General features: G+C 36.5%; 1 protein-coding gene across 1 annotated transcript in view; it reads left to right on the top strand.

Annotated features, from left to right (window-relative positions):
- Nucleotides 1–25,534, top strand: part of IL1RAPL1 (interleukin 1 receptor accessory protein like 1) — a 1,256,301-nt gene that overhangs the window by 580,515 nt on the left and 650,252 nt on the right. The window contains exon 4 of the mRNA XM_072818101.1: nucleotides 10,025–10,304. Coding sequence (XP_072674202.1) covers nucleotides 10,025–10,304 — 280 coding nt within the window. The remainder of the gene's footprint in view (nucleotides 1–10,024; nucleotides 10,305–25,534) is intronic.

The raw sequence follows: 25,534 nt of genomic DNA, 5'->3' as shown, positions 1-25,534 counted from the left end.
AAAAGCTCATCCACTAATCAGCCTTGATTCAAATATGTACTGAGTCTCCCTAAAGTCCATGCTCTTCCTGGAGTATCAAAATGCAATCTTATTTGGAAATCGGGTCTTTGCAGATGTAATTAGTAAAGATAAGGTCATACTGGAGTAGGATGACCCCTAAACACAATATGATTAGTGTCATAAAAAGAGGAAAAGCCACACAGACACACACAGAGAATGTTATGTGACAATAAAGGCAATGTTGGGAGTGCCATGCCTACATGCCAAGAAACTCTAAGGATTTCCCTCTGTCACCAAAAGCTAGGAGAAGGACAGGGAGCAGATTCTCCCTCAGAGTACCCAGAAGGAACCAACCCTGCTGACACCTTGATTTACAGCTTTTAGCCATCAGAGCTGTAAAAGCATCCATTTTGGTTATTTATTTAAGCTCTTCAGGTTGTGGTACTTTCTTACAACAGCGCTAGGGAAGCAGTACGCAATGTTTAATGTACATGGTGATGATGATTTAAGGTAGACCTTAGTGTGGCCATATGAATGTGTGGGACACCAGCCATGGAAGTGTGACACTTCCAGGAGGAGACAAGAAAATATACAGAGGAGTTCCTCCAATGACAAAAACAATAAGTGGTGCTATATATTGAGTAACTCTAGTTCTAGTTTTTACCTTGACTCCTGGGAAAGATGATGACTGTCTCTTCCAGGTGAGGAAAGGCCTTGGAGGATCTGGTCACTCTCTTTCCCACTCCCTTCCTCCAGATATCCCAGCCTTCCTGCTCTCCTATAAACATATCTAGTGTATTCCCATCTCAGGACCTTTGTTTTGAACCCTGATGCCCCGCATATTTGCCCAGGTAACCCTGGGCTCATATATTAGCTCCTCAAAGAGCCCCTTCTCTGGCCACTATATTAAGAGCACCGTAGACATTCTGTCCTCTTAATATGCTTTATTTTTGCCTCCAGACACATTATATTGCTATGGTTCTTGTCTGTCTTCTCTGAAAGAGCTGGAACTCTGTTTTGTTCACCACTCTACCCCCAACACCCAGAGTGTTCCCTGTCCTACAGTGCATGCTGAATAAATGAGTGAATTATGTAACCTGAGACACAAAGAGGTTAGCTGTCAGTTTTCCAAGGCCTCCCTGAACTCAAAATTTATTCTTTCTGACTCTGTACAGGTAGGGTAGCTCAGAAGTAGGTCCAAAAGTCTGGAAGAAGTCCAACCTGACATAATAATGTAAAGTTGAATTGAATTATGGAAGCAGTAGGACCTAAAAGCACTATATTTGCAGATGTATATATCCTTATGCTTCCTTTGGGGAACTTGGCTGGTTAGGAAGGGCTACTATTTTAGTTCAAGAGGCATTCAGGGGACATTGTGGGTCCCTGTTGATCATAGACTAGTGAACTTATGAGCAGAGATGTTCAGTGAATATTTACCTTGAGTTGTAGAAGGTTCCCTGCTATTCAGAAGTATAACACTCCTCAAACCTATATAAGAATGCCAGGAAAAAGACCCAAGAGTTCATGTTGCTGACTCCACTTTAGAAGCCAGGAATCTCTTTGTCCTTCTTTTCTTTCTGAAAATATAAAACCCTGACTTTCTTTTGCCTTGGACAAAAGATTTATTTTATCCAACCAGGAAAAATATAGAAATATATTGGATCATCAAAGAAAAATTTGTGTGCAGCAAAGACCAAGGCCAGATTGCTATTCCAACCCAAAGATGTGCTGTTTGGGCTTGGCTTTGATGTTCTTCTACAAGAAGGATAAAAATCATATCCCTAGTTGCTGTAGATTCTAGAGCCCTGGGAATATTGTAGCATTTCTGATGACCCCACAGCAAATGAACTGTTGGTTCTGAGCAGCTATTGACACTGAAAATTGATTTTTTTGAAGATTTTATTCATTTATTTATTTATTTTTGAGATATATAGAGAGAGCACGAGTGAGCAGAGTGAGGGGCAGAGGGAGAAACAAACTACTCCCCACTGAGGGATATATATATATATACACACACACACGAATATATGTTTGTAAATATATATATATATATATTTTAAAGAATACCGAAATTGATTGAATTATAATGTTGAATTAAATGATTTTGAAATAGAGCAAAGTGGATATGATGAATCTAGTCAGAGATTTAGGGTTGATAAATGGTGACTTTGATAATTTTCCCATTCACTTATTGGATGAGTGCTATTTACACTTATGCCCTGTTTTTGTAATTTGAGACAAAAAGTGTGCAAACTATACCTGGTGCTCAGTTAAAGGAATTGTACATGGAGTTAATAAGAGCACATGTAGTCAAATAGGCATTTATATTGATGGCTATCATAAAAGGAGACTAGGAGAGAGTTTTTGAAAATCTATTTAAAACTTAGTATAAAACCTTAAAAATGTATTATTTGATCCTGTAATTGAAATTCTGGGATTTTTTTCTGAGGAAATAATACTTTTCTTTTTCTTTTTGGAGGGCAAAGATGTGGAACATTGTATGTAAAGTTGTTTTATCACAGAATTACTTAGAACAGCCAAACCTAGGGGAAAGACTTTAAGTCCACTAACATTGGAAGAATTAAGTTAATTATAATGTGGCATTATTATGGAATATTATGCAATTATTATTAAATATTCAATAAAAATCATGATATAAAATTTTATGTATCATCTCAATTGGGAAAAGAAACTGAGTAAACAAAAGGACAGATTATGAATGAATGGTATTCTCCTTTTACTCTCTTGAGTATATAGCATCTCTTGAGTAATATCAATTCTCTTTTTACTCTCTTATAGTTTCTGTCTTTTCTTTTTAACCATTAGAAAACAAATACTTTAAAAAATCCTCACCAAGTACATGCTATACAATGCATGGGTTTTCATGTTTCAGGGATATCTTGCTAGAATTTGGAGGCTAAGATAGAATGGAGGGTTATATACACTAACAGAATCTTATTTGCCTTGGTGCCAGTTGTCCCCTGATGAAGAGGGAACCATATCTCAGAAGAAATTTGGTAACAACTGACCAAGGTCTGCACCCACCTGAAAATGACCTACACTGAGAGGGTGATACATGATAACTTCCAGGCTTCAGGCTTTGCTAAGCAAAGGGTATTCTAGAAATTGGATTTCTGATCATTGGCAGCATCTCTTGAGTAATATAAATTCTTACCACCCACATAAATCTCTCCAAAGTATTTGAAAGAGCTCTCCCACAATTGTTACACTGTACATGTATTTTAAAGGCCAAAATCTGGAAACATTCCACCCCAGACAAGCAGAATCCAGAAAGGAGAAATGAGGACGAATTGCTGTATAAACCAATGCATGCTCTAAAGGTTAGCTTGCAATGTATTTTGCTGCTGTCATTGATGCTGATAATTTGGGGGCATCTCTGCCACCATTGCCAATTTTTACTTATGAAGTCCATATTTGGCAAAGATAGTGGACACTAATTAAAATCTAGCCTCAGCCTTTTTGTTTGGTGCCTGTGATAGCTTATGTGCATGGCCTACACTTGCCTTAAATAAATTCATGTCTCATGTTCGGTTTTTCCAAGCACACTAGGGGTAGAAAGAAATAATGCCAATGTGACAGTATGCATTTTAGGTCTGTCTGTGAGTCTTTTAAAAAGAAAATTCATTACATTTTTATTGCCTAAAATTTTTAAAATCTTTCTCAGATCTCCATTTCTCCTTCTTTACCACCATTGCCCAAACGTAAATCTCTACCTAAAAATAGAGCCAGCACAGTGCATCCAAAACTATTAGACTGACCCCAACACATCACTGTTTAAAACTTTTCTGTATCTCCCACATCACCTTCACAATGAAGCCAAACATTTGTTTACATCTCATAAAAGTACCTCTGCAGTTTGTCTTTGCTCCCTTCTTTTCCTATGTCTTGCTCTTTTCTGCTTTAAACTCATTTCTAGGGACGCCTGGGTGACTCAGCGGTTGAGTGTCTGACTTTGACTCAGGGCGTGATCCCCAAGTCCTGGGATTGAGTCCCGGTATCGGGCTCCCTGCGGGGAGCCTGCTTCTCCCTCTGCATATGTCTCTGCCTCTTTCTCTCTTTCTCTGTCTCTCATGAATAAATAAATAAAATCTTTAGAAATAAACTCATTTCTATACCACAAAACCTGCAGAATTCTGCTACTTGTTATTTCCTTGTCTTTAATTTTGTGTGCACTTCCAAAGTCAATATCTGTCTGCCTATAGATAAGGGCTATATGTGTCTCTCTTGATTTCCAACCCCTAGGACAGAAATTAGGATGAAGGTAGTTCTCATCATATGAATAAATCTGTGTTAGATCAGCTTTCCTAGAATAGAGCCCAATCAGGGATTTTTAAGGTGCAAACTGATTGAGTGCTCTTCAGGAAAATCTTAAAAGAGAAGGAAGGAAGCAGAATAGGAGAGGGAAATTTGCTGAGGGAAGAGGTCACAGGTAAACTGGAGTCAGCCTGGTCCACACACAGAGGAGCTCTGGCACACAAACTGCGCTTTTGGGATGTCCCTACTTGATGCAAAGGAGCAGCCTTTTGTACACTCCCATAGGTCAGTTATTGACAGTAGACACACCCAAAGGGATGTAAATTTCCCAAAAGGATGGTTCTTGTCAATCACGGGTAATTTTTAAGAGAAGGAGAGAACTATGAGCTGTTAGCCTGAGATACTCAAAGTAGCTGGAGGGGAATGGATGCATCAGTGTAGTAAAGGGGATCAGGTTGGGGCATCTGTTACATTATCATAAATGTCTTAGCCATTTAAAAATTATTCCAATGTATCTAACCAAGTAGATAAGAGTAATATAATTTGTGCTTTTAGAAGTAAAGTCTTATATTTTCATATTAGAATGTAACGTGTAAGCTTGACACATGGTTATACTTTTTTTAAGGAATGCAGCCTTCAAGCTTGTTACCATGGAAATATTAGTAATAGTGACTTAATTAAAAATACTTTCCCTAATCTCATTTGAATATATTTGCATTATCCAGTCTACGTAGCCTTTGTTCATAAAGTGGTACATCGGTATGAACCCCTTGTAAAGGAATTAATTCTGAATCTTAGTTCCATCACTGCCTTCACATAAGCTCCTAGAACATTATAGGAGGCAGCAAAAGCACAAGAATACAGTGCTTCCTATTCCTGCCTTCTTAAATGACTTTATGGTTTCATAAGGTCCCATGGACTATGAGGGAGTATGTATACTGCAGAGGGGTCATTGAATTAGAGTATTTCCATGAAAGCCTCTCAACAAGTAAGGAGAATACAAATGGTAAACTTTCTGGGAGAAGGCTTAAGAAGGGTGTATTATTCTGAAAGAAAAGACAGATTAAATACTCCTGTCCTACTCAATTACTGGTGATAGTTTTAATAATAATAATGGTGACATGACAGAATTAACAGTGTCTAGAAAAACTTTTGGAATGATTGTTCCCAATACTTTTGGAATGATTGTTCCCAAGCCAGCAAAGCTTATATGCTGAAGTAAGGAAAAACTGAATGAATCAGTAGTGATTCTGGTCACCAAAAGTTAGGTGTAAGGTTATCACGTTTTGTTGTAAGATTTCAGATGTCCTGCTACACAAGATTTAAAAAAAATGCTTTGTGAGTATATAAGAATAATGTATTCATAAGGAGATGCATACTGAAGTACTGAGGGGTGAAATGTCATTTTTTTCTAACTTATTTTCAAATGGCTTAGGAAAAAAATTATAACACACGAGTAAGAGAGAAGAATGTGTATATAAATGAGGCAAAATGTTACAAAGATAAAAAAGATACCACTCTTCACTCACTTCATTTATTAAAATGCCTTAATTACTGAAAAAAGGACATAATCCCATCATTAAATGTGTTTATCCAAATAACTTGAAACTATATTCAATTACTTCTATATTATTTCTTATCCTTCTCAAAAGTGTATTAAAGCATGTTAATACTTTTATTGTTTATTTTTGAACATCATACATTAAGCTTAATGGTCATAGAACTTCCTAAGCCATAGATCCTACATCTGTTTCCATATTAAAATGAACTTAAGGTGTTTCTGACAACCAAGGTGCTATTATTTCTTCATTTTACTTCTGCCTTTTCCTTATCTTTTGACTCTGAACTATTTGAAACTTTTTCCTAATTGATAGTTAAGTACTGAATAACTTTATTTTTTTTAAAGATTTTATTTTTTTAAGTAATTTCTACAGGCAAAATGGGGCTTGTACTCACAACCTCCAGATCAAGACTAGCATGCTCAACTGACTGAACCAGCCAGGTGCCCCAAAGACTTTTTTTTTTTTAAGATTTTATTTTTAAGTAATCTCCGCACCCAACTTGGGGCTTAAACTCACATCCCTGAGGTCAAAAGTTGCATGTTCTACCAACTGAACCAGTTAGGCGCCCCTGAATAACTTCATTTTTTTCAGTAATATTTATAGTTTTCTTTCGACGTTTTCCTGTGTAAGTATATTCTGAAAGTATGTATTAATATCTCTTTCCCCAGTGCAACTCTCCCGCTGTTCTCTTGATCTAATTTGTTACTAACTCTTTAGCATTTTCTAGACTAAATATTTTTGTTTGATGCTTTAAGCATTTTGCTTTATCTTACAAATCTTCTGGGAGTTTGAATAATTTTATCTCACTGTTTGTACTGCTACCTTGAAGGTATTTCAGCCTTTTTCACTGGCAGAGATGTCTTCTGTGACAGATGGCCTCAGTTACAATAACTTGATTCTACAATTGTATAATTCATATAGTGGTAAAACAAGATGATTTCATGCTTATCACCAGAATTATAACTGTTTAAAATAAAATCCCACCTAAGATTTTTTTCCCACCTAAGATTTATTTCATGCAGTGGCATAAGTGTACAAAATAATGTCGATAAATATCACATATAATTCATATAGCCTTGATATCTCTGTGTATAGTTCTGTTATCATATTTAGTGTGGTATGCAGGCTCTGTAGTGGTCACTGACCAGATTCATGGCAGTAACTGGGACATTGATGTCCACCAAACTTCTAGCACATTTACTCCACATGTAACCAAAATACAACTCTTTGACAGGAATGTTAGACCACTGAGGAGGGCACTTGATGGGATGAGCGCTGGGTGTTATGCTATATGTTGGCAAATCGAACTTCAATAAAAAAAATTAAAAATGAAAAAAAAGGAATGTTAGACCAGAATTTGGTAATTGAAATTAACTAAATTAAAGAGTGTTGTGAAATTAACAATACCTTAGTTAGGAAACAAAATATTATCGTGACCCTGAATTCTAGGGTCAGACATAGCTGGGTGGGAATCATGGCACTGGTATTGAGTTTCTTTAGTTATAAAATTTAGTTATTAACTGATGTTCTTGCTCATTCACTCAGTAACTGTGTGTTGAGCTGGTTAGCAGGCAGAGTTCCAGGCACTTAGGCTAAAGAAATGAGTTAGAAGGACAAAGTTCCTGACCTTAAGGGGCTTACATTCTTCTGAGGAGTCAAAACAAACAGAAAGTGGGTACATAATGTAACATCACAGAGTAATAAGTTTTATAAAAAATATTGAAGCAGAATCTGAAATAAGTGATCAGGATAAAAAGCTGGTGTTCGGACAGGACATTTACAAAAGACTTCTTCAAGGAGGTGATTTCTGGAGGAAGGGAGGGAGGAATCCATGCAGTTGGGGAGAAAGCATCTACATTGGAGCACCTGGGTGGTTCCATTGGTTAAGCGTCCTACTCTTGGTTTTGGCTCAGGTTGGGGTCTCAGGGTCACGAGATCAAGCCTACATGTTGGGCTCCACACTCAGCATGGAGTTTGCTTGGGATTCTCTCCCTCTCTCTCTGCCCCTTCCCCTACTCACTCTCTCTCTCTCAAATAAAAAATAAATAAATAAAATATTTTTTAAAAAAGATAAAAGCAAATTTTCATGTAGGGAGAACAGTTAGTTCAAAAGCCCTAAGGGATATTTTTGTGAAGGGTAAGTGAAAATTTGTAAACTCAGCCATAGTTTAGTGCTCATTAGAAGTTAGATATTATTTTAGGATAAGAAATGTAGATTTAGGATAAGAAATGTAGATTAAAAAAAGAAATGACAATTCTATAGATCATGTGTCTTCCTTTTCATCTTGAATATTTTCCTTCTCTTGAATCCTACATTATTCATCCTATTCTCAGATCCTTTAGTTTGCCCTCTTTTTAATCTGTAGCAAGTCAAATTCTTCCTGCAGTACTCAGATGCTACTGCTGGTAGAGGTCCCTCTTTTTTTTTTTTTTGCTCTTTTGCTTAGTATTTGTATATTGTAAGTTCTGTCAAATTGATTATTTTACTAATTAATGAGCAACTGCCCTCTCTAAGCAAGAAATCCACCATTTCTCTATGATGATGATAATGGGGATGCGCCTGTGGTGTGCAGACCTGTTGTTTTGTGTGTGTGATTTTAAAAAATGGTGTCAAGATGCCATTTGTAAGGTGGTGTTTCCAGGAAACCCAGAAAACCCAACCAGCCCCCGCCCTCATCAGCCACATTTTCCACTATCGTTTCTATTTTAAACTTCCATTGATGCTTCCAGCAGAGCTAAGTGACTGTCTACCTCTGTCTCTGGCTGTCAAACCACTAGCAGAGCTTGACCTAATATTGTATTTCTTTTGGCTTTATTTGGCTGCAAAATGTTTAATTTCTGATTTTGTCATTGAGTGTCCAATCAGAGGGATAAAACACACACTAATTTGAACAAGGAAAGTTTGTATAAAGAAGTATTAAACATAACAGGGCATTGAAGTGATGAGATTGGCTAGTAAGAAAGAAAGATGTATTAGTCTTCTCAGTCGCCATAACAAATCAGCATAGCCTGGAAGGCTTACACACAGAAATTTATTTCTCACAGTTCTGGAGGTTGAGATGTCTAAGATTAAGGTGCTGGCTGATTTGATTTCTACTGAGAGCCCTCCTTCTGGCTTGAAAGATGGCCACCTTCTTGCTGTGTGCCCACACAGCCTCTTTTCTGTGAGCCCCATCTCATGGAGGAAGGGAGGGAGGGGAGAAGGGAGAGAGGAGCTTTCTGGTGTCCTTTATAAAAATACACTAACCCCTTTATGAGAGCTCTGCCCTCATGATCTCATTTAAACATACTTTTCTCCCAAAGACCCCACCTCCAAATGCCATCACATTGGAGATTGAATCTTCAACATGTGAATTTTAGGACATAAACATTCAGTCCATAGCAAAAGAGAACCCTAAAGACTAGAGGAATTGCCCTCATTTTACCCCTATGGCTGAGAGTACACGCAAGGGACCTCCCCCCCACCCATCCTCCTACCTCTAGACCTGAGATCCAAACCTTATTAGGAAGGTTCATGGCTTACTGAATGGTAGACATCACTGTGGTGCTACAATGGGAGAATGTGTTGGAAATCTGCCCTCTGGAACTTGACAGACATTTACCTGAGTTGCCTGAGAAAGCTGTTCACAGGAAGGTGCCTTGCCTGAAGCTCTGCTAAAAAAAATCTCCAAGCAGCTGGCTACCATGTATTGTAGGAGCTGGCTACGGAGGCTACTGGAAAAGCAGGAGTCAGGTGCTGGGGAAGCCTCACCCACTGCAAGAACCTTCCAAGAAAGCATACTGGTATCAGGGAGAAAAACCCTTTGCTGCTTCAGTGTCTCTCCAGAACCCTCTACTAACAAAGCTGTAGTCCCAGCCGGCAAAGGAGAAATAGTTCAAAGGTCCAGATCCATTTTCAAAACACAAGCAAAAAAAAAGTGGATTTAGAGTAAAAGGCAATAAACCAATAACCAATCAATTGTACCGATATATATGAGAATAAACACCAGAAGAAACAAAGTAATGAATATATTGTTTATTAGCAGAGTCAATTACTTCTCAGCACCCTTCTGAGTTTTATCCATTGCTGCATCCTCTGTGCCTAGAGTAGAATGTAGCTCAATAGATGTCCAATAAATATTTGTTGAACTATTGGCTTCACTTTTTCCTCTAATGTTTTCTTTCTCTCTTTCTTTTTTTCACTATAGCTGATGGATGCACTGATTGGTCTGTCGATATCAAGAAATACCAAGTTTTGGTGGGAGAGCCTGTTCGAATCAAATGCGCACTCTTTTATGGCTATATCAGAGCAAATTACTCCCTGGCCCAAAGTGCTGGACTCAGTTTGATGTGGTACAAAAGCTCTGGTCCTGGAGATTTTGAAGAGCCAATAGCCTTTGATGGAAGTAGAATGAGCAAGGAAGAAGACTCCATTTGGTTTCGGCCAACGCTACTGCAGGACAGTGGTCTTTACGCCTGTGTCATCAGGTATTCTTTTAATTCTAGTATTGCTGTATTAGTTAAATCATATGCTGCTTTCCTATACTTAAATTTCGCTGCTATCTCTTTCACCTAGAGGTTTTGCCTCAATATTTGTGTGTGTTGCCGCTTTCTAAAATTCAGAACCTAAATCATAAAAAGATGGGATTGGAATTTATACTGAGACATTATTTCTGGCTTATGGAGAAAAGAGATACCATCTGGGTATCTACTTATGTTGCCAGAAATTACTAAAGACTATGAAATAAAATTTATAGAGGAGGTGAAATGTTGCAAATAAAATGTAAGCAAAGACTTGCAGAAAGGATGCATAGTTTATCGCTAAATGGGTTGTAACATTTTGTTATTGCCCTTCACAGACAAATAGAGCACAGATACCTCCGGTTCACACACATCTGTAAAGATGATTTAAGTAAATGTGTGTATGTGTGCTGGAAGACAAAAGCAACATTGCCATGTTAGGAAATAAGAAGGCTATGTTCCAGATCATTTTTGTTAACTAAAAGTGCTGGGTCAATACAGAAATTTTCCTGGGCCCCTCAGGGCCAACGAAAAGTTAATAACAAAGTTTGTGCCTTTATCCACAAAGAAGCTCATCAAACATCCATACATCTTTTTCTGCTTCTAGAAGAGACATACATGGTTTGCTTAATGATAATGCACTGAAGCAGTATCCATGTAACACATTAGTGGTTAAAAAAAATCTCAGTTTAAGCATTTATCCATTCATGGATTGTGAATCACACCCTGCATGAATGATGGTGGATGTCATTAGAGTATAGGAACATTGGCGAAGCAAGGTACAGGCATATAGATGGTGTGTTTAAATCTTTGTATTTGTGCATTTTTGTTATTAAGAGAAATTAAGCCAAATCTAATGCAATAGATTCTCGATTTGGAGGAGGTCTCAATTTAATTTTTTAAATTAAAATTCGACTTTAACTTCTGAAACTCTGATCTGCAGCTCTCACTTCTCTGTTTGCAGATCATGCCTTCCCCTCACTTTCCCCTACAAGAATTACCTTTATGCTGAGTCATAGCCACAGGTGTATTAGGACATTAAAATCTGTCAAAGCCACATAAAAGTTCAAAAAAAAATCTTGTTAACACTAACAACACACAGGTTAAAGTTAGTTTTGGATAATATAAGTGAATACAAATAAAGTTGTGCTTGAGAAAAATGACTGATGGATTACAAAAGAACAAATGCATCATTTTGTTGGCAGCTCTTGTTCTTTCTGATAGGTTCTACTAGTGCTTTTATGGTCAAACATCTCTCTTCTTAGAAGTGGAGATTTTGCAATGACCTGGATAAATAATTGCCAAACTAGTATTGTTAAGGATTACTCTTTGGACTGGCTTTCTTCACTTAACTAATAGTGATTTGATTTAATTTCACTTTGTTTCTTTTTAAAAAAAATCGTTATTTCTGATTATTCATGCATATAGAGGTGATTCTTCAGGATAGGCAAATGTGTGTCCTCATTTATCTGAGATTAGAATTGAGCCGGATGTCCACAGTCTAACACTCCATTTCATTATTTATTGTTGATGAGAAAATAATGATGCGTTCACATTTGTAATCTGAATTTCTAAAGCACTAAAGCTGCAGTTCTTTGATGTGTTTAAATACACAGTGTGACCCGATGCTCTGAGAAATTACATTAAATATCCCTGAATTTATAGTTGAAGTAATGAAGGAAAGGTTGAAAAGTTGCAGAAACAGTGATATTTGCCATATGTTCACAGGGCTACATTTTAATGGAGGGTGCGAATAAAAGGCAAACACTTTAAAGTTTTGTATGTGTTAGGCCATATTCTAGAGACAGTGGTACAGTGCAGAAAAAGATAGTTTTCTTATTTGAATTGCTAGTGTTGATATGGCTTCCTTTTTCAATTTGGAAAGCAGTACTCAAAATCATTATAAACAGCTATTTAAACATAGCTTGGTGTTGGTGTGAGGGGAGCCCAAGGCTGTTAGTTGAGTCATTGACATTTTGGCACATTGTTAGCTCTCAGACCACAAAAATGTCACCATTAGTTTTTTGAATAATCCACTTGCAAAGAATTTTAGATGTTTGAAAATGTTAGCTTGTACTCAAATGTTCTAGTCTTTCTGGGTATTTATTAGTGAAAAGGTTTAACACTACAGCTTCCCATGTACAGCTAATTTGCATTTATATCTGTATATGTGCAAATAAATGCCATAAATAATGGAATCACCTTAAGATTACTATCAGCATAACCAACAAGAACTTTCTTCCTCCCTTCTCTTGGTATCTGTTCAGGATGCAATAATACCACATACTTTTTTGCTGCATGCTACCTGGCTTTTCATTCAATTTTCTCCTTCCAACTTTTTTTATTTTATTTTTACATGAAAAAATAAATGAAGGAGAGCTGTATGACAATTTCCTTTCTTTGGAATAAGTTCATTTTATTAAAAAGTAAAATTTTCTTGTAGTCTTGCCCCCCCCCCCCAATTTTTAACCCCCTTCTTCAATTATGCCCTATCAGGAGTTTCACATGCAGAGCTAGCCAGTGTACATTTAAGGATTTTATTGCCTCCCCAAAATAGTAACGTACTAAGTTGTTTAGCACCATATTTTTTTCCTAAGTTTTTTATTTTGTGTGAGCTCGAGTCGCTTATTACTTGGTTAGGTGTCTGACTCTTGATTTCAGCTCAGGTCATGATCTCCAGGTTGTGAGGTCATGTCTGCTCAGTGTGGAGCCTCCTTAAGATTCTCTTTCTCCCTCTGCCTTTCCCTGCCCTGGCCCCACTCACACTTTCTCTAACTAACTAAATAAAAATAAAATGATTTTTTATTTTTGAGGTAATTGTAGATTCATATTAAGTTGCAAGAAATATAATTAGAGATACTGTGAATCCATTACCTGGTTTCCCTCAATGGTAACATTTTACACAACTGTCATACAATCTCATAATCAAAGTCTTGGCATTGAAACAGTCAAGATACAGAACAATGTTATCACCTTAACGATCCCTCTTGCTGTCCCTTCACCTTTCTCCCCATCCAAACCCAAACCCCTGACAACCAGTAATCTTTTCTCTTTATCTACATTTCTAATTAAAAAATGTTACTACATGGAATCATACATTATATAACATTCTGAAATTGGATTGTTCACTCAGCATAATTCCTTTGAAATCTATCCAAGTTGTTACAGATATCTATAATTTGTTGCTCTTTATTACTGAGTAGTGTTCTACAGCAGGGACATTACCACAGTGTTTATTCAGTCATTGCAAGACATCTGGATTGTTTCCAGTTGTTGGCTATTGAAAGTAAAGCTTCTATGGACATTCATGTATGTGTTTTTGTGAGAATAAGTTTCCATTTTTCTGGGGAAAATGTACAAGAATGAATTTGGGTTGTATGGTACTTGCATGTTTAGTCATATCAGAAAGTGCCAAACTATTTTCCATTGTAGCCGTACCATTTTATATGCCCACCAGCAATTTGTGAATTATCCAGTTTCTCCACATCCTTGCAGCATTTGGTATTGTCATTATTTTTTATTGTAACCATCAATATATTGTGATATTTCACTGTGGTTTCAATTTGCATTTCCCTAGTGGCTCGGTATTTTACACATTTTCATGTGCTGATTTGCTCTCTCTCTCTCTCCTCTTCATGAAACGTCTGTTAGGACTTATTGCTGTTTGTTCATTGAATTATTTGTGCTCTCTTAAATTTTGAGAATTATTTATATATTCTAGATACGGGTACTTTTTTGGATATGTGGTTTCCAAATATCTTCTGTCAATCTGTAGTTTATCTTTTCATCCTCTTAACAAGATCCTTTGCAGTAAGGTTCAATTTATTATTTTTTTTCATTTGTAGATCATACTTGTGGTGTGAAGTATAACAACTCTTTGTCTAGCCCTGGATCCTGAAGATTTGTTTTGTGTCTTTTTAAAAACTAACTTTTCTGTCAATAGTTTTATTGTTTTACATTTGTTTGTGGTCCATTTGAGTTAATATTTGTGTAAAGTGTGAAGTTTATTTAGGTCCAGGTTTAGCTTTTCAGACAGATGTCCAGTTGCTCCATCACCATTTGTTGAAAAAGCTATGCTTCCTCCATGGACTTGCCTTTGTTCATTTATTCAAAATCAGTTGGGCATGTTTGTGTGGTTCTATTTTTGAATTCTCTATTCTATACCTTTGATCTGTATGTCTAGCCCTGTGCCAATATTGCTCTGTCTTGGTTAGCATAGATATATAGTAAGACTAAATGACAATTATAGTGACTCCTCCCACTTCATCCTTCTTTTTCTAGATTGTTTTAGCTATTGTAGGGCCTGTTGCTTTTTAAATCAATTTTAGCATAAGATTGTCTGTGACTACAAAAAACTTTACCGGAATATTGATGGAAATTGCATTAAACCTATAAATTAACTTGAGGAAAACTCTTATCTCTACTATGTTGAATCTCCCAGCTTCTGAATACAGCAGAGATCTCCATTTGTTTGGGATCTCTTTATTTGATTTCTTCATTAGCATTTTGTAGTTTTCAGATACAAATTCTATACACATTTTGTTAAATTTATACCTCAGTATTTCATTTTCTTTGGTGTGTTTGTAAGTGATAGTATCTTTTTAATTTCATTTTCAGCATGTACATTGTCAGTGTTGTTAGTAATGTGATTGATTTTTGTGTAATTCCTTTCTGAAAACATATTTTTTCAAATGACATACCTGTAATGTGTTCTATCTAGTATTTAGTTCTTTTGCCCAAGTCTTGTTGTTCTCTTTAGAGACTAAATAACTCTTCCTAATCATTGAAAGCACATATTAAGCATTTATCATAAGGTACTTAGAGAAATCCATTTATTCAGTCATCCTTGTAACACACATCTATCGAACATGAACTAATATACTAATGCTAGGATTACAGAGATAAAAACAATGTTTTTACCCACAGGTAGATTACATAAGAGAAAATAAGCAGTTGTAGTTATAGATACTGTGAGCACAATGTAGAATACAGTCAAGTTCCACCAAGATGGAGTGGCCCCGTCCCTCCCAGTCTTCCAGCTTACATCTAAAAAGGCTGGAAATAACACAGCAAACAAACATAGGAAATCTGTCAAATGTGGAAAGAAGGATTGTCTAGAGACCTCAGGACTGGAGAAAATGACATGACCACAGTGTTCCACTTGCCCCACTAGATGATGTTGACAGGGCCTAGTGAGGAGTTAATCTTCCATCCCTTGCCTGGCAGAAGCAGGCAGCAGTAATATGAAATCCCTGCCTGAGTAGGGTCATCACAGGTGAGTGGGGGGCTGAGCTTTCATCCTGTGTCCCATGGAACTAGGTTAGAATTACATTTTGCTCCAAGAGTAGTGTCAGTGGGGTCCATTGGCAACCTGAGCCTCATCCCCCACAAGACACATACACCCAGCAGCAGTGTGAATCTATGAGGCACTGTGAGTCAGGGCTGGTCACTGCTAGGCTTTGGTGCTCCTTTCTAGTATCAGTGGGGCTCAGTGGGAAGCAAAGCTTCTACCTTAAACAAGGCAGAATGAGGTGGTGGGAATTAGGGTTAGTTGGCATCCATTTTTCCACCCTTCCCTGGTGTCAGTGGGACTCATGAAGAAGTGAGCTTACTCCCCGACTGGAGGCAGCAAAGCAGTGTGGGTAAGCAGCACACTCTCACCAGGAAGGTGTCAGCAGCGCTCAGGAGGCCACTGAGTGTACATAAGCACTTGGCCCTCATCTTACATTTCAACAGAATTGCCCACTTAAGGAAAAGATTAAATAGTATCCAAATTTTCATAATACCTAAAATGTGTAGACTATAATAAAAAAAAAACCTCACTGGTCATGAGTCATAAAAATTACAACATGAATGAGAAAAGAAAACAGATACCAACACAGAGATGAATCAGATGTCAGAATTATCCAACAAGGATTTTAAAGCAACCGTCATAAAAATACTTGAGTAAGTGACTAAAAAATCTCTTGAAACAGATGAAAAAATGGAAAATTTCAACACAGAAATATGAGAAAAACAAATAGAAATTGTGGAACTAAAAATTATAATGAAAAATTCATTGGAATGGTTTAATAGTAGAGTTGAGATGATGAAAGACAGTTTGACTTCTTTGTACTGTATTAAAACTTCACTGGCAAGGGCCACAGACTTCCAGATCCTCTGGATCTTTCTCAGTTTTCCTAACACCAATCTGTACCACTTCTATTCTTAGTTCTCTGATAGATAGCTCTGTAAATTTCCTTAGGATCCTCCTCTTCCTTTTTTTTTTTTTTTCTTTAGGATCCTCTTCCATTGAACCTTTCTTGATTGCTAGTGTTAATCAGAATTTTGTTTTCAACTCTTTCCTTTTACCCCTCTACATCAGTATTTCTCAACTTTGGCTACATATTGGAATTAACTAGGGAGCTTCTGAAAACTATTAATTTCTGGGTACTACTACAAATCAGTGAAATCCAGGATCAGATGATTCTGTTGTATAGCCAGCTTGAGAATCATAGCCCCTGATCTTATTTATTCAGTATCTTCACTTAGCCTATTCATTGATGATTCAAAAAGTAATTTCAAAACTTTTTACATGCACTAGAAGTATACATTTGATTTCCTAATGATCCCCTCTTCCTGTCTGTCCATGAGACACATCGAATTCAATAATGTACCCCAATTTATGTCAGTATCTACTTCAATCAACCTCCCTCCTCTTCAGGGTGCTTCCTTCTTTTCTCAGCAAATAGCATCACTGTCATTCCAGTGGCTCATGCTAGGAATTTATCACTTATCACTTGCTTTCTTCATCTTCCTCACCTGGCCTTAATTGCTTACTAACACCTCTGCAGTCTACCTTAGAAATATCTTTTCTATTTATTCTTAGACATACCAATTTCTAATCTCTCAATAAATGCAGCATGCTTCCAGTGGTTTCCTGTCCCTAGGTTTTTCCTATTTACTACTCCACACTGCTGCAGAATACCTACAATGGAGATACTTCATTTGTCTGCTTAAAAGTCTCTGATGGGCTTCTATTACCCAGTAAAATGAAGTCCAAAGACTTGGTTTGGCACACATGTCTCTTAACAATCAAGTTTCAATCTTTCATTCCAGACTCATTTTGGGTGTTCATTTCCATAGGCACCTTGTGCTATGTTCTCACCATCCTGTTCACTGTTTGCAGGTGAAACTATGCATTTTCTTTACTCTTTCACTCTTTGTTCTTCATCAGAAATATCACTTTTTTTACTACCTACCTGAATAATCCATAGTTATTTTTTGAAGAAGACCCAGTGTATATTTAGCATTTTTTACCTTTCCCAAATTATTCCATAAACAGTTGTTTCAGTTATCAATTGTGGGGGGACTCCAAAACTAACTGGCTTAAAACAGCAACCATGTTATTTGTGCATGACTCTGCAATGTGGCCTGGACCATACCAGATGGATGGTGTTCTTCTGCTGATTTTTCCCATAGTCACATGAGGCTGGAATGAACTGGGATGGAGGATTGCCTAGCCCTGCATGAATTTTCAGGGCCCCATTTTCTTCAAAGCATCTTTCCTGCTCTCTCACTAGTAGGATAGCTAGACTTTTTATGTGGTGACTCAGAAGGTGTAACCATTTATCAACCATCTGCTTGCATCATGCTTACTAATATCCCTCTCACCAACTCTAGAGCTAACATGATGAAAGGAGACTTGAAAAGTTCTTGAATACCATATCATCAGTGGAACCACCAAAAAAACAGTCCAGCAGAGTCTGGTGCCCTTTACATATGCAAAGTATACTCACCCCATTCCTAACACCCTCAAAATCCTATTATGGCATCAGGGTTAGGCTACAAGCCCAAGTTGTCATGATCTAAATCAATTTGGGGTGTAAGAGAAGTTCTTCATGAATATTTCGCTGAGTGGCTCCTCCTGATCTGAAGGTTGTGACCCACATAGACATCTTATCTAACCCTCATACACCCAATGTACAATGGTCAGACAGGGATAAAATAACCAAATAGTCCCATTTGAAATGCAGTCGGGAATGGGAAAATGAGAGCAGTCACTGGCCCGTAGCAATTCTCAAATCAGCTGGGCCCATATCACCAGTTTCTTGATTAAGGCAGGTTCTGCTTATTGAGAAAGTTCTCTGTGGCTCTTGGTTTTGTGCTCTTCTTTTTCATAGAGAGTAAAGGGCCCAGAGAGCTCTTTTAATTTGAACTCTGTCTGTCTCTATTAATTTACTTTTTTTTCTTTCAAGATTTTATTTAAATTCAAGTTAGTTAACATATTGTGTAGTATCTGTCTCTCTTCGAGGAAGAGGGGACGGGCAGAGGAGAGAGAGAATATCAAGAAAGCTCTACACGCAACATAGAGTCCAATGCAGAGCTCCATCCCACAACCCTGAGATCACTACCTCAGCTACAATCAAGAGTTGGATGCTTAACTGACTGAGCTACGCAGGCGCCCCATATCTCTTTTACTAAAGCTAGCATGGTTTCTTAAAATGCTATGAACTTTTTACATATTACATTGTAATCCACTCCATTAAGCAAAAGCTACACCTACAAATATCTTTAAGACAAAGTCCTTTCTACTTTGGTGTTCTAGTCAGAGTACTGGAAGACAATGCATGACAGATTTGTAGACACTCCTCTGCATAGCTAGTCTTAGGGTATGCCTCACAGATCTTCTCAACTACCTTCTCTTGATGATAGAGAATAGACTATATCCCAAACTTACTATTACTGACATGTTTTCCACCTAAGAATCAATTTAAAACAGTGTTTGTCACAGAAAGGCACTCAGAAAAAGTTGTTGAATGAAATAATTCATGTTATTACAATTAGGGGTTAGCGTTTAGAGTACTTTTTGGAAAACACTGCTCTAGCCAAAATTACACCATTTTCTGATTTCTAAAGTTTTCTATGAGTGAATTCAAGAACTTTATTTTTGCGTGAAATCTCTTATCTAAAACTAACACAAATTATAAACTGCTTATTCTACATTATGATTTTTGGCATTCCAAAAGAGTCATTTTATTCTCTTCCTGTAATATACCCTCCCTTTCAGCAGGTAAAAGTAAGAAGTAATAATTAATATGTTAGGCCTACAAGACCCATAATGAGTAACTTCTATAACTACAGTATAAAGAATTTAAGTCATTAATTTTCATCCATATGAAAGATTATAATTTTAATACTTATTATTTTATGTGATTCTTGTTTGAAAATCAAATCATTCTTGGATCAAAGGATAAATATCATCATTTTAGTAAGTCCTAAACATTTATACCACAAGGAGTCTTTATAATTTCTTCAGGGCAATCAAAGTCCATATAAATATTTTATAGCCTACCCAGAAATTTTAATGATCGTATGTATATGTGTTCCAAGGACCTAAAGTAGTTTTACAATCTTGGTTTCCTAATTGTTAAACTACCTCTCTTAATTTAAACCAGAGTATACTCTTGAGAATATCAGCTGTAATTCAGAGGTTATAAAAAATTCAATTAAACCTACATAAGCTAGTTCTTTTAAAAAGTCTACATACAATTGAAAGTCCTTAAAATAAGGTTTTAAGTCTGTGGAAAGAATCTCTTCTGGATGATAAATTGAAATTGTAGAACTGCACAACAGACACTCTTTCTTTACTCTTTTGGTGGGCACATGTGTTTCTTGGCATAACAGGTTTCAAAGAGATTTTCCAGTTACATAATTCTAATAATGCTTAGAGAGATCATGCTGAAGTGGTGGATCAACATAGAACCAATACTACATGTTTCCTTCTTTACATGTTTAAGACATGAAAATATACCCTAAAGGATTAAGCTATTTTCGATAAGGGCAACAATTAGCCAGATTGCTATCTTTCTGACTGCTTTCTTTTCAGAAACAACAAACACAATTTATGGATGTAAAACCCAAGAGCTATGTGAATTGCCTTTTAAATTTACCGATTTTTTTTTTTTTTTTTTTTGCTAAGAAGATGAAATAATTTCTGCTGGAGTAATAATGGGATGGTTTCTTAGATCACTGGATTAAGAAAAGCCTTGTCTTATCTTTCCAGATCCTGTAAAAGAGAAAGCTCTGAGAACTCTTTGAAATCAATGGTGTCATGTTGAGGGAAGATAGAGGCTTATAAATTTCTTCAAAAAAGTATCAAATTAATATTGTGTAAGTAGGGCAGGGGAAAAGATACATTTGTAAAATAATTTGGTATGTCCAGTTGAATTTTGAGTTCTTATGTATTATATTTTTTCCATTTTAGTTAAAATTGATCACTATGAGCCCCCCCCCCTTTTTTAAAGATCTTATTTATTTATTCATGAGAGACATACAGGGAGAGGCAGAGACACAGGCTGAGGACGAAGCAGGCTTCATGCAGGGAGCCCGATGTGGGACTTGATCTCGGCACTCCAGGATCACGCCCTGAGCCAAAGGCAGACACTCAACCGCTGAGCCACCCAGGCCTCTCGCTATGAGACTTTTTTAGTCGTGGATATAACATGTGCATTTATCACATTTTGCAAACATTACTAAAAGTCCATGATATAACACAATTGGTAATTATCATGAGGAGAGCTTTAAATCGCAAACCGTATGTGCCCAGCATGCAGGTCACTGGTAATCCAGAAAGACTTTATTGGTGGTTTTATATTTTGATTATTATTTTTTAATTGTAAAAACTCTTCTCCAGAGAAAAGCTAACTGCTAAGGTCAATGCACTAAGTAAAGATAAAGTGAATAGATCTAATAAAGTGATAGCAACTGATCAACAAAGTCTAGGATAAGAGAAGTTGAATATGAAGCCAAGATGATTCAAGGCTTTTTCTAAGTCTAATTTTGTGTTTGGTTCCCAAGTAAAAAATATGAACAATAATCTCAATAAAGAAGATAAAGAGACTTATTGTTCTTAGAAGAGCTCTTGAAGGGCCTGTGAATTGAGCAGTACTTTGAAAACTAAACACATGGCTAGGGAGGGCATAAGGGAGAAAGTTTTGTTAGGAATGTTTCATGAGGGGTAGTACAAGAGAAATTAAATAATGATTGAGAACAGGGGTTGGCACATTTTTTCCTGTAAAGGGCTATATGGTAAAAAATGTAAGCTTTGCTGGTCTTTATTGCAACTACTCAGCTCCGCTGTAGCAAGACAGAGCCATAGACAATACATAAACAAATGGGTGTGGCTGTGTTCCAATAAAATATTTATTTATTATAAAACTTTCATCAAAGTCAGTGAATAGGACACATACCTCAACATCATAAGGGTCATATAAGACAAACCCACATCAAAAATCATACTCAACTGTGAAAAGTTTAAAACTTTTCCTCTAAGGTCAGGAATAAGACAAAGATGCCAGCTCTAGCCACTGATATTCAACATAATATTGAGAGTACTAATCAAAGGAATTAGTGAAGAAAAAAGACATCCAAGTTTTAAAGAAGTGAAACAGTTGAACTTGCAAATGACATACCATATATAGAAATATATAGGAATAAATTTAACCAAGGAAGTAAAAGACCTGTACATTGAAAATTAGAAGACATTGATGAGATAAACTGAAGAAGACACAAATGTAAATATATTCAGTGCTCATAGATTTGAGATATCTCACACCTGTTAGAATGGCTATTATCAAAAAGGTAAGAAATACTAAGTGTTGGTATAGATGTGGAGAAAAGGGAAGGCTCGTGTATTGTTGATAGGAAAGTCAAGGCAGTTTTATTTTCAAGACCCTGAGAATTTTTTATGAAAAACTTTAGGTTTGTACTGGGTATAAATTAAGATGTGCCTCTTGCTAACTCTTTTCCTTGTATTTGTTTGCTACAAGAACATCCAATTAGTCTTTCAACATCTGATCAAGCATCATTTACAATGTAATTCTAACTTCCAAAAGTGATCTTGAATCTTTTTTTTTCCTTGTTATCCCTACCATTAATTCTCTAACCTGAGTCCCCATCACTTCATGCCTAAATTACTATAAAATCTCCTTGCCTGTTTTCTATGTTCTAAATTCTCTAAACACATATACACTTGATGCAAGATAATTCCAGAGAAATGCTTTTGACTTTCCATTTCTGCTTGACACTTGCCTGCCATTTAAATATTAGCAACTGCATTACATTCCTTACAGTCATCCTTCTCACTATTATATGTAAAACCCCATTTCCCAACAAAACTTATTTACTCATTCTAGCAGGAATAGACTATGGCCTTTTTTCTTTGTTAATTACAGCAGCAGTTTCTACTTTTGCCTTAACTATTTGCAATTTATCTGGCTTTTTCTAGAACAGGGATCAGCAAACTATGGCTGCAGCCCAAATCCACCCTATCACTAGTGTTGATGGTCACTCAAAAGGAGTTTCAAAGTGTTCCCTCCTCTTCAATTTTTTGGAAGAATTTGATGATAGATATTAAATCTTCCTTGAATGTTTGGAGCAACTCACCAGTGAAGCTGTCTGGTCCTGGACTTTTGTTTGTTGGGAGGTTTTTGATTACTGATTCAACTAGTATTTGATCTGTTCAGATTTTCATTTTTCTTCATATTTAGTTTTGGAACATTGTAAATTTCTGTGAATTTATCCATTTCTTCTTGATTGTCCATTTTTTATGTATGACTGGTCATAGTAATTTCTTATGATCCTTTTTGTTTCTGTGGTATTAGGTTGCAACTCCTCTTTCATTTCTAATTTATTTGACACCTCTTTATTTTTTCCTGGTGAGTTTAAAGAATTGCCAGTTTTATCTCTTCAAAGAACCACCTTCTAGTTTAACTGATGTTTTCTATTGTCTTTTAAGTCTCCATTTCATTTATTTCCACTTTGATCTTTATTATCTCCTTCCTTGTACTAACTTTAAGTTTCACTTGTTCTTCTTTTTCTAGTCCATTTAGGAGTAAATTTAAATTGTTTATTTGAGATCTTGTTTCTTGAGGTTAGTCAGTATTGCTATGAAATTACTTCTTAGAACCAATTATGGTGCATCCCACAGATTCTGGCATGTCATATCTCTGTTTTCATTTGTCTCTAGGTATTTTTATTTCTCCTTTGATTTCTTCTATGACCCACACTCATTCAGTAACATGTTATTTAATTTCCATGTATTTGTAGTTTTTGCAGTTTACTTCTTGTAATGGATTTTTAGTTTTATACCATGTGGTTAGAAAAGATGCTTGATAGGATTTCAGTCTTGTTGAATTTATTGAGACTTGTTTTGTGGCCTAACAGGTGATCTATCCTGGAGAATGACCTATATGTACTTGAGAAGAATGTGCATTGTGTTACTTCTGGGTGGAATGTTCTGTATATATCTATTAAGTCCATCTGGTCTAATGTGTCATTTAAAACCAATATTTTCTTTTCATTTCTTTTCTTTAGATGATTTATTCATGGATATAAATGGGGATATAAATGCCCTACTATTATTATATTGCTGTTGGTTTCTCCCTTTGGTTCTGTTTTTATTTGTCCATTTTTTTCTTTTCTTTATTTTTTATTTTCTATCATATATATATAGTTTCTATCATATATATCTTTTCTATCATATATATATCATATATATTTTTCTATCATATATATATATGAGTTCAATTTGCCAACATATAGTATAACACCCAGTGCTCATCCCATCAAGTGCCTTCCTCGGTGCCCGTTACCCAGTCACCCTACCCCCCCGCCGACCTCCCCTTCTGCAATCCTTTGTTTGTTTCCCAGAGTTAGGAGTCTCTCATGTTTTGTCACCCTCTCTAATTTTTCTCACTCATTTTCTCTCCTTTCCCCTATAATCCCTTTCACTATTTTTTATATTCCTCATATGAGTGAAGCCATATGATTGTCCATCTCCAATTGACTTATTTCACTCAGCATAATACCCTCCAGTTCCAACCATGTCAAAGCAAATGGTGGGTATTTGTCGTGTCTAATGGCTGAGTAATATTCCATTGTATACATAAACCACATCTTCTTTATCCATTCATCTTTCGATGGACACCGAGGCTCCTTCCACAGTTTGCTATTGTGGACATTGCTGCTATATGCATCGAGGTGCAGGTGTCTTGGCTTTTCACTTCATCTGTATCTTTGGGGTAAATCCCCAGCAGTGCAATTGCTGGGTCGTAGGGTAGCTCTATTTTTAACTGTTTGAGGAACCTCTACACAGTTTTCCAGAGTGGTTGTACCAGTTTAGATTCCCACCAGTAGTGCAAGAGTGTTCCCCTTTCTCCACATCTTCTCCAAAATTTATTATTTCCTATCTTGTTAATTTTCAGCATTCTCACTGGTATGAGGTGGTATCTCATTGTGGTTTTGATTTGTATTTCCCTGATGGCCAACAATGCAGAGCATTTTCCCATGTGCTTGTTGCCATGTGTATGTCTTCTTTGGTGAAATTTCTGTTCATGTCTTTTGCCCATTTCATGATTGGATTGTTTGTTTTTTTGCTGTTGAGTTTAATAAGTTCTTTATAGATCTTGGAAACTAGCCCTTTATCTGATACGTCATTTGCAAATATTGTCTCCCATTCTGTAGGTTGTCCTTTAGTTTTGTTGGCTGTTTCTTTTGCTGTGCAGAAGCTTCTTATCTTGATTAAGTCCCAATAGTTCATTTTTGCTTTTGTTTCCCTTGCCTTCATAGATTATTTGCTTTATGTATATTTAGTGCTCCTATGTTAAGTGCATATATATTTACAATGTTATATCTTTTTGCTGGATTAACCCCTTTTCCATTATGTAGTGCCCCTTTTTATCTTTTAGTGCAGTCTGTTTTAAAGTCTCTTTTGCGTGATATTAGTTTTGCTACACTAGCTTTCTTTTTCTTTCCATTTTCATGGAATATGTTTTCCCATTCCTTCACTTTCAGTCTTGTGTGTGTTCTTACTTTGAAGTGAGTCTCTAGTTGGCAGTTTATAGATGTGTTCCATCCATGTTGAAGCAAATGGTGGGTATTTGTCATTTCTGATGGCTGAGTAATATTCCATTGTATACATAAACCACATCTTCTTTATCCATTCATCTTTCGATGGACACCAAGGCTCCTTCCACAGTTTGGCTATTGTGGACATTGCTGCTAGAAACATCGGGGTGCAGGTGTCCCGGCGTTTCATTGCATCTGTATCTTTGGGGTAAATCCCCAACAGTGCAATTGCTGGGTCGTAGGGCAGGTCTATTTTTAACTCTTTGAGGAACCTCCACACAGTTTTCCAGAGTGGCTGCACCAGTTCA

The sequence above is a fragment of the Canis lupus genome, chromosome X (assembly GCF_048164855.1).
Source record: "Canis lupus baileyi chromosome X, mCanLup2.hap1, whole genome shotgun sequence".
Lineage (NCBI taxonomy): Eukaryota > Metazoa > Chordata > Mammalia > Carnivora > Canidae > Canis > Canis lupus.
The sequence above is the reverse complement of the archived record's forward strand: the minus strand, read 5'-3'. Positions and strand labels throughout refer to the sequence as shown.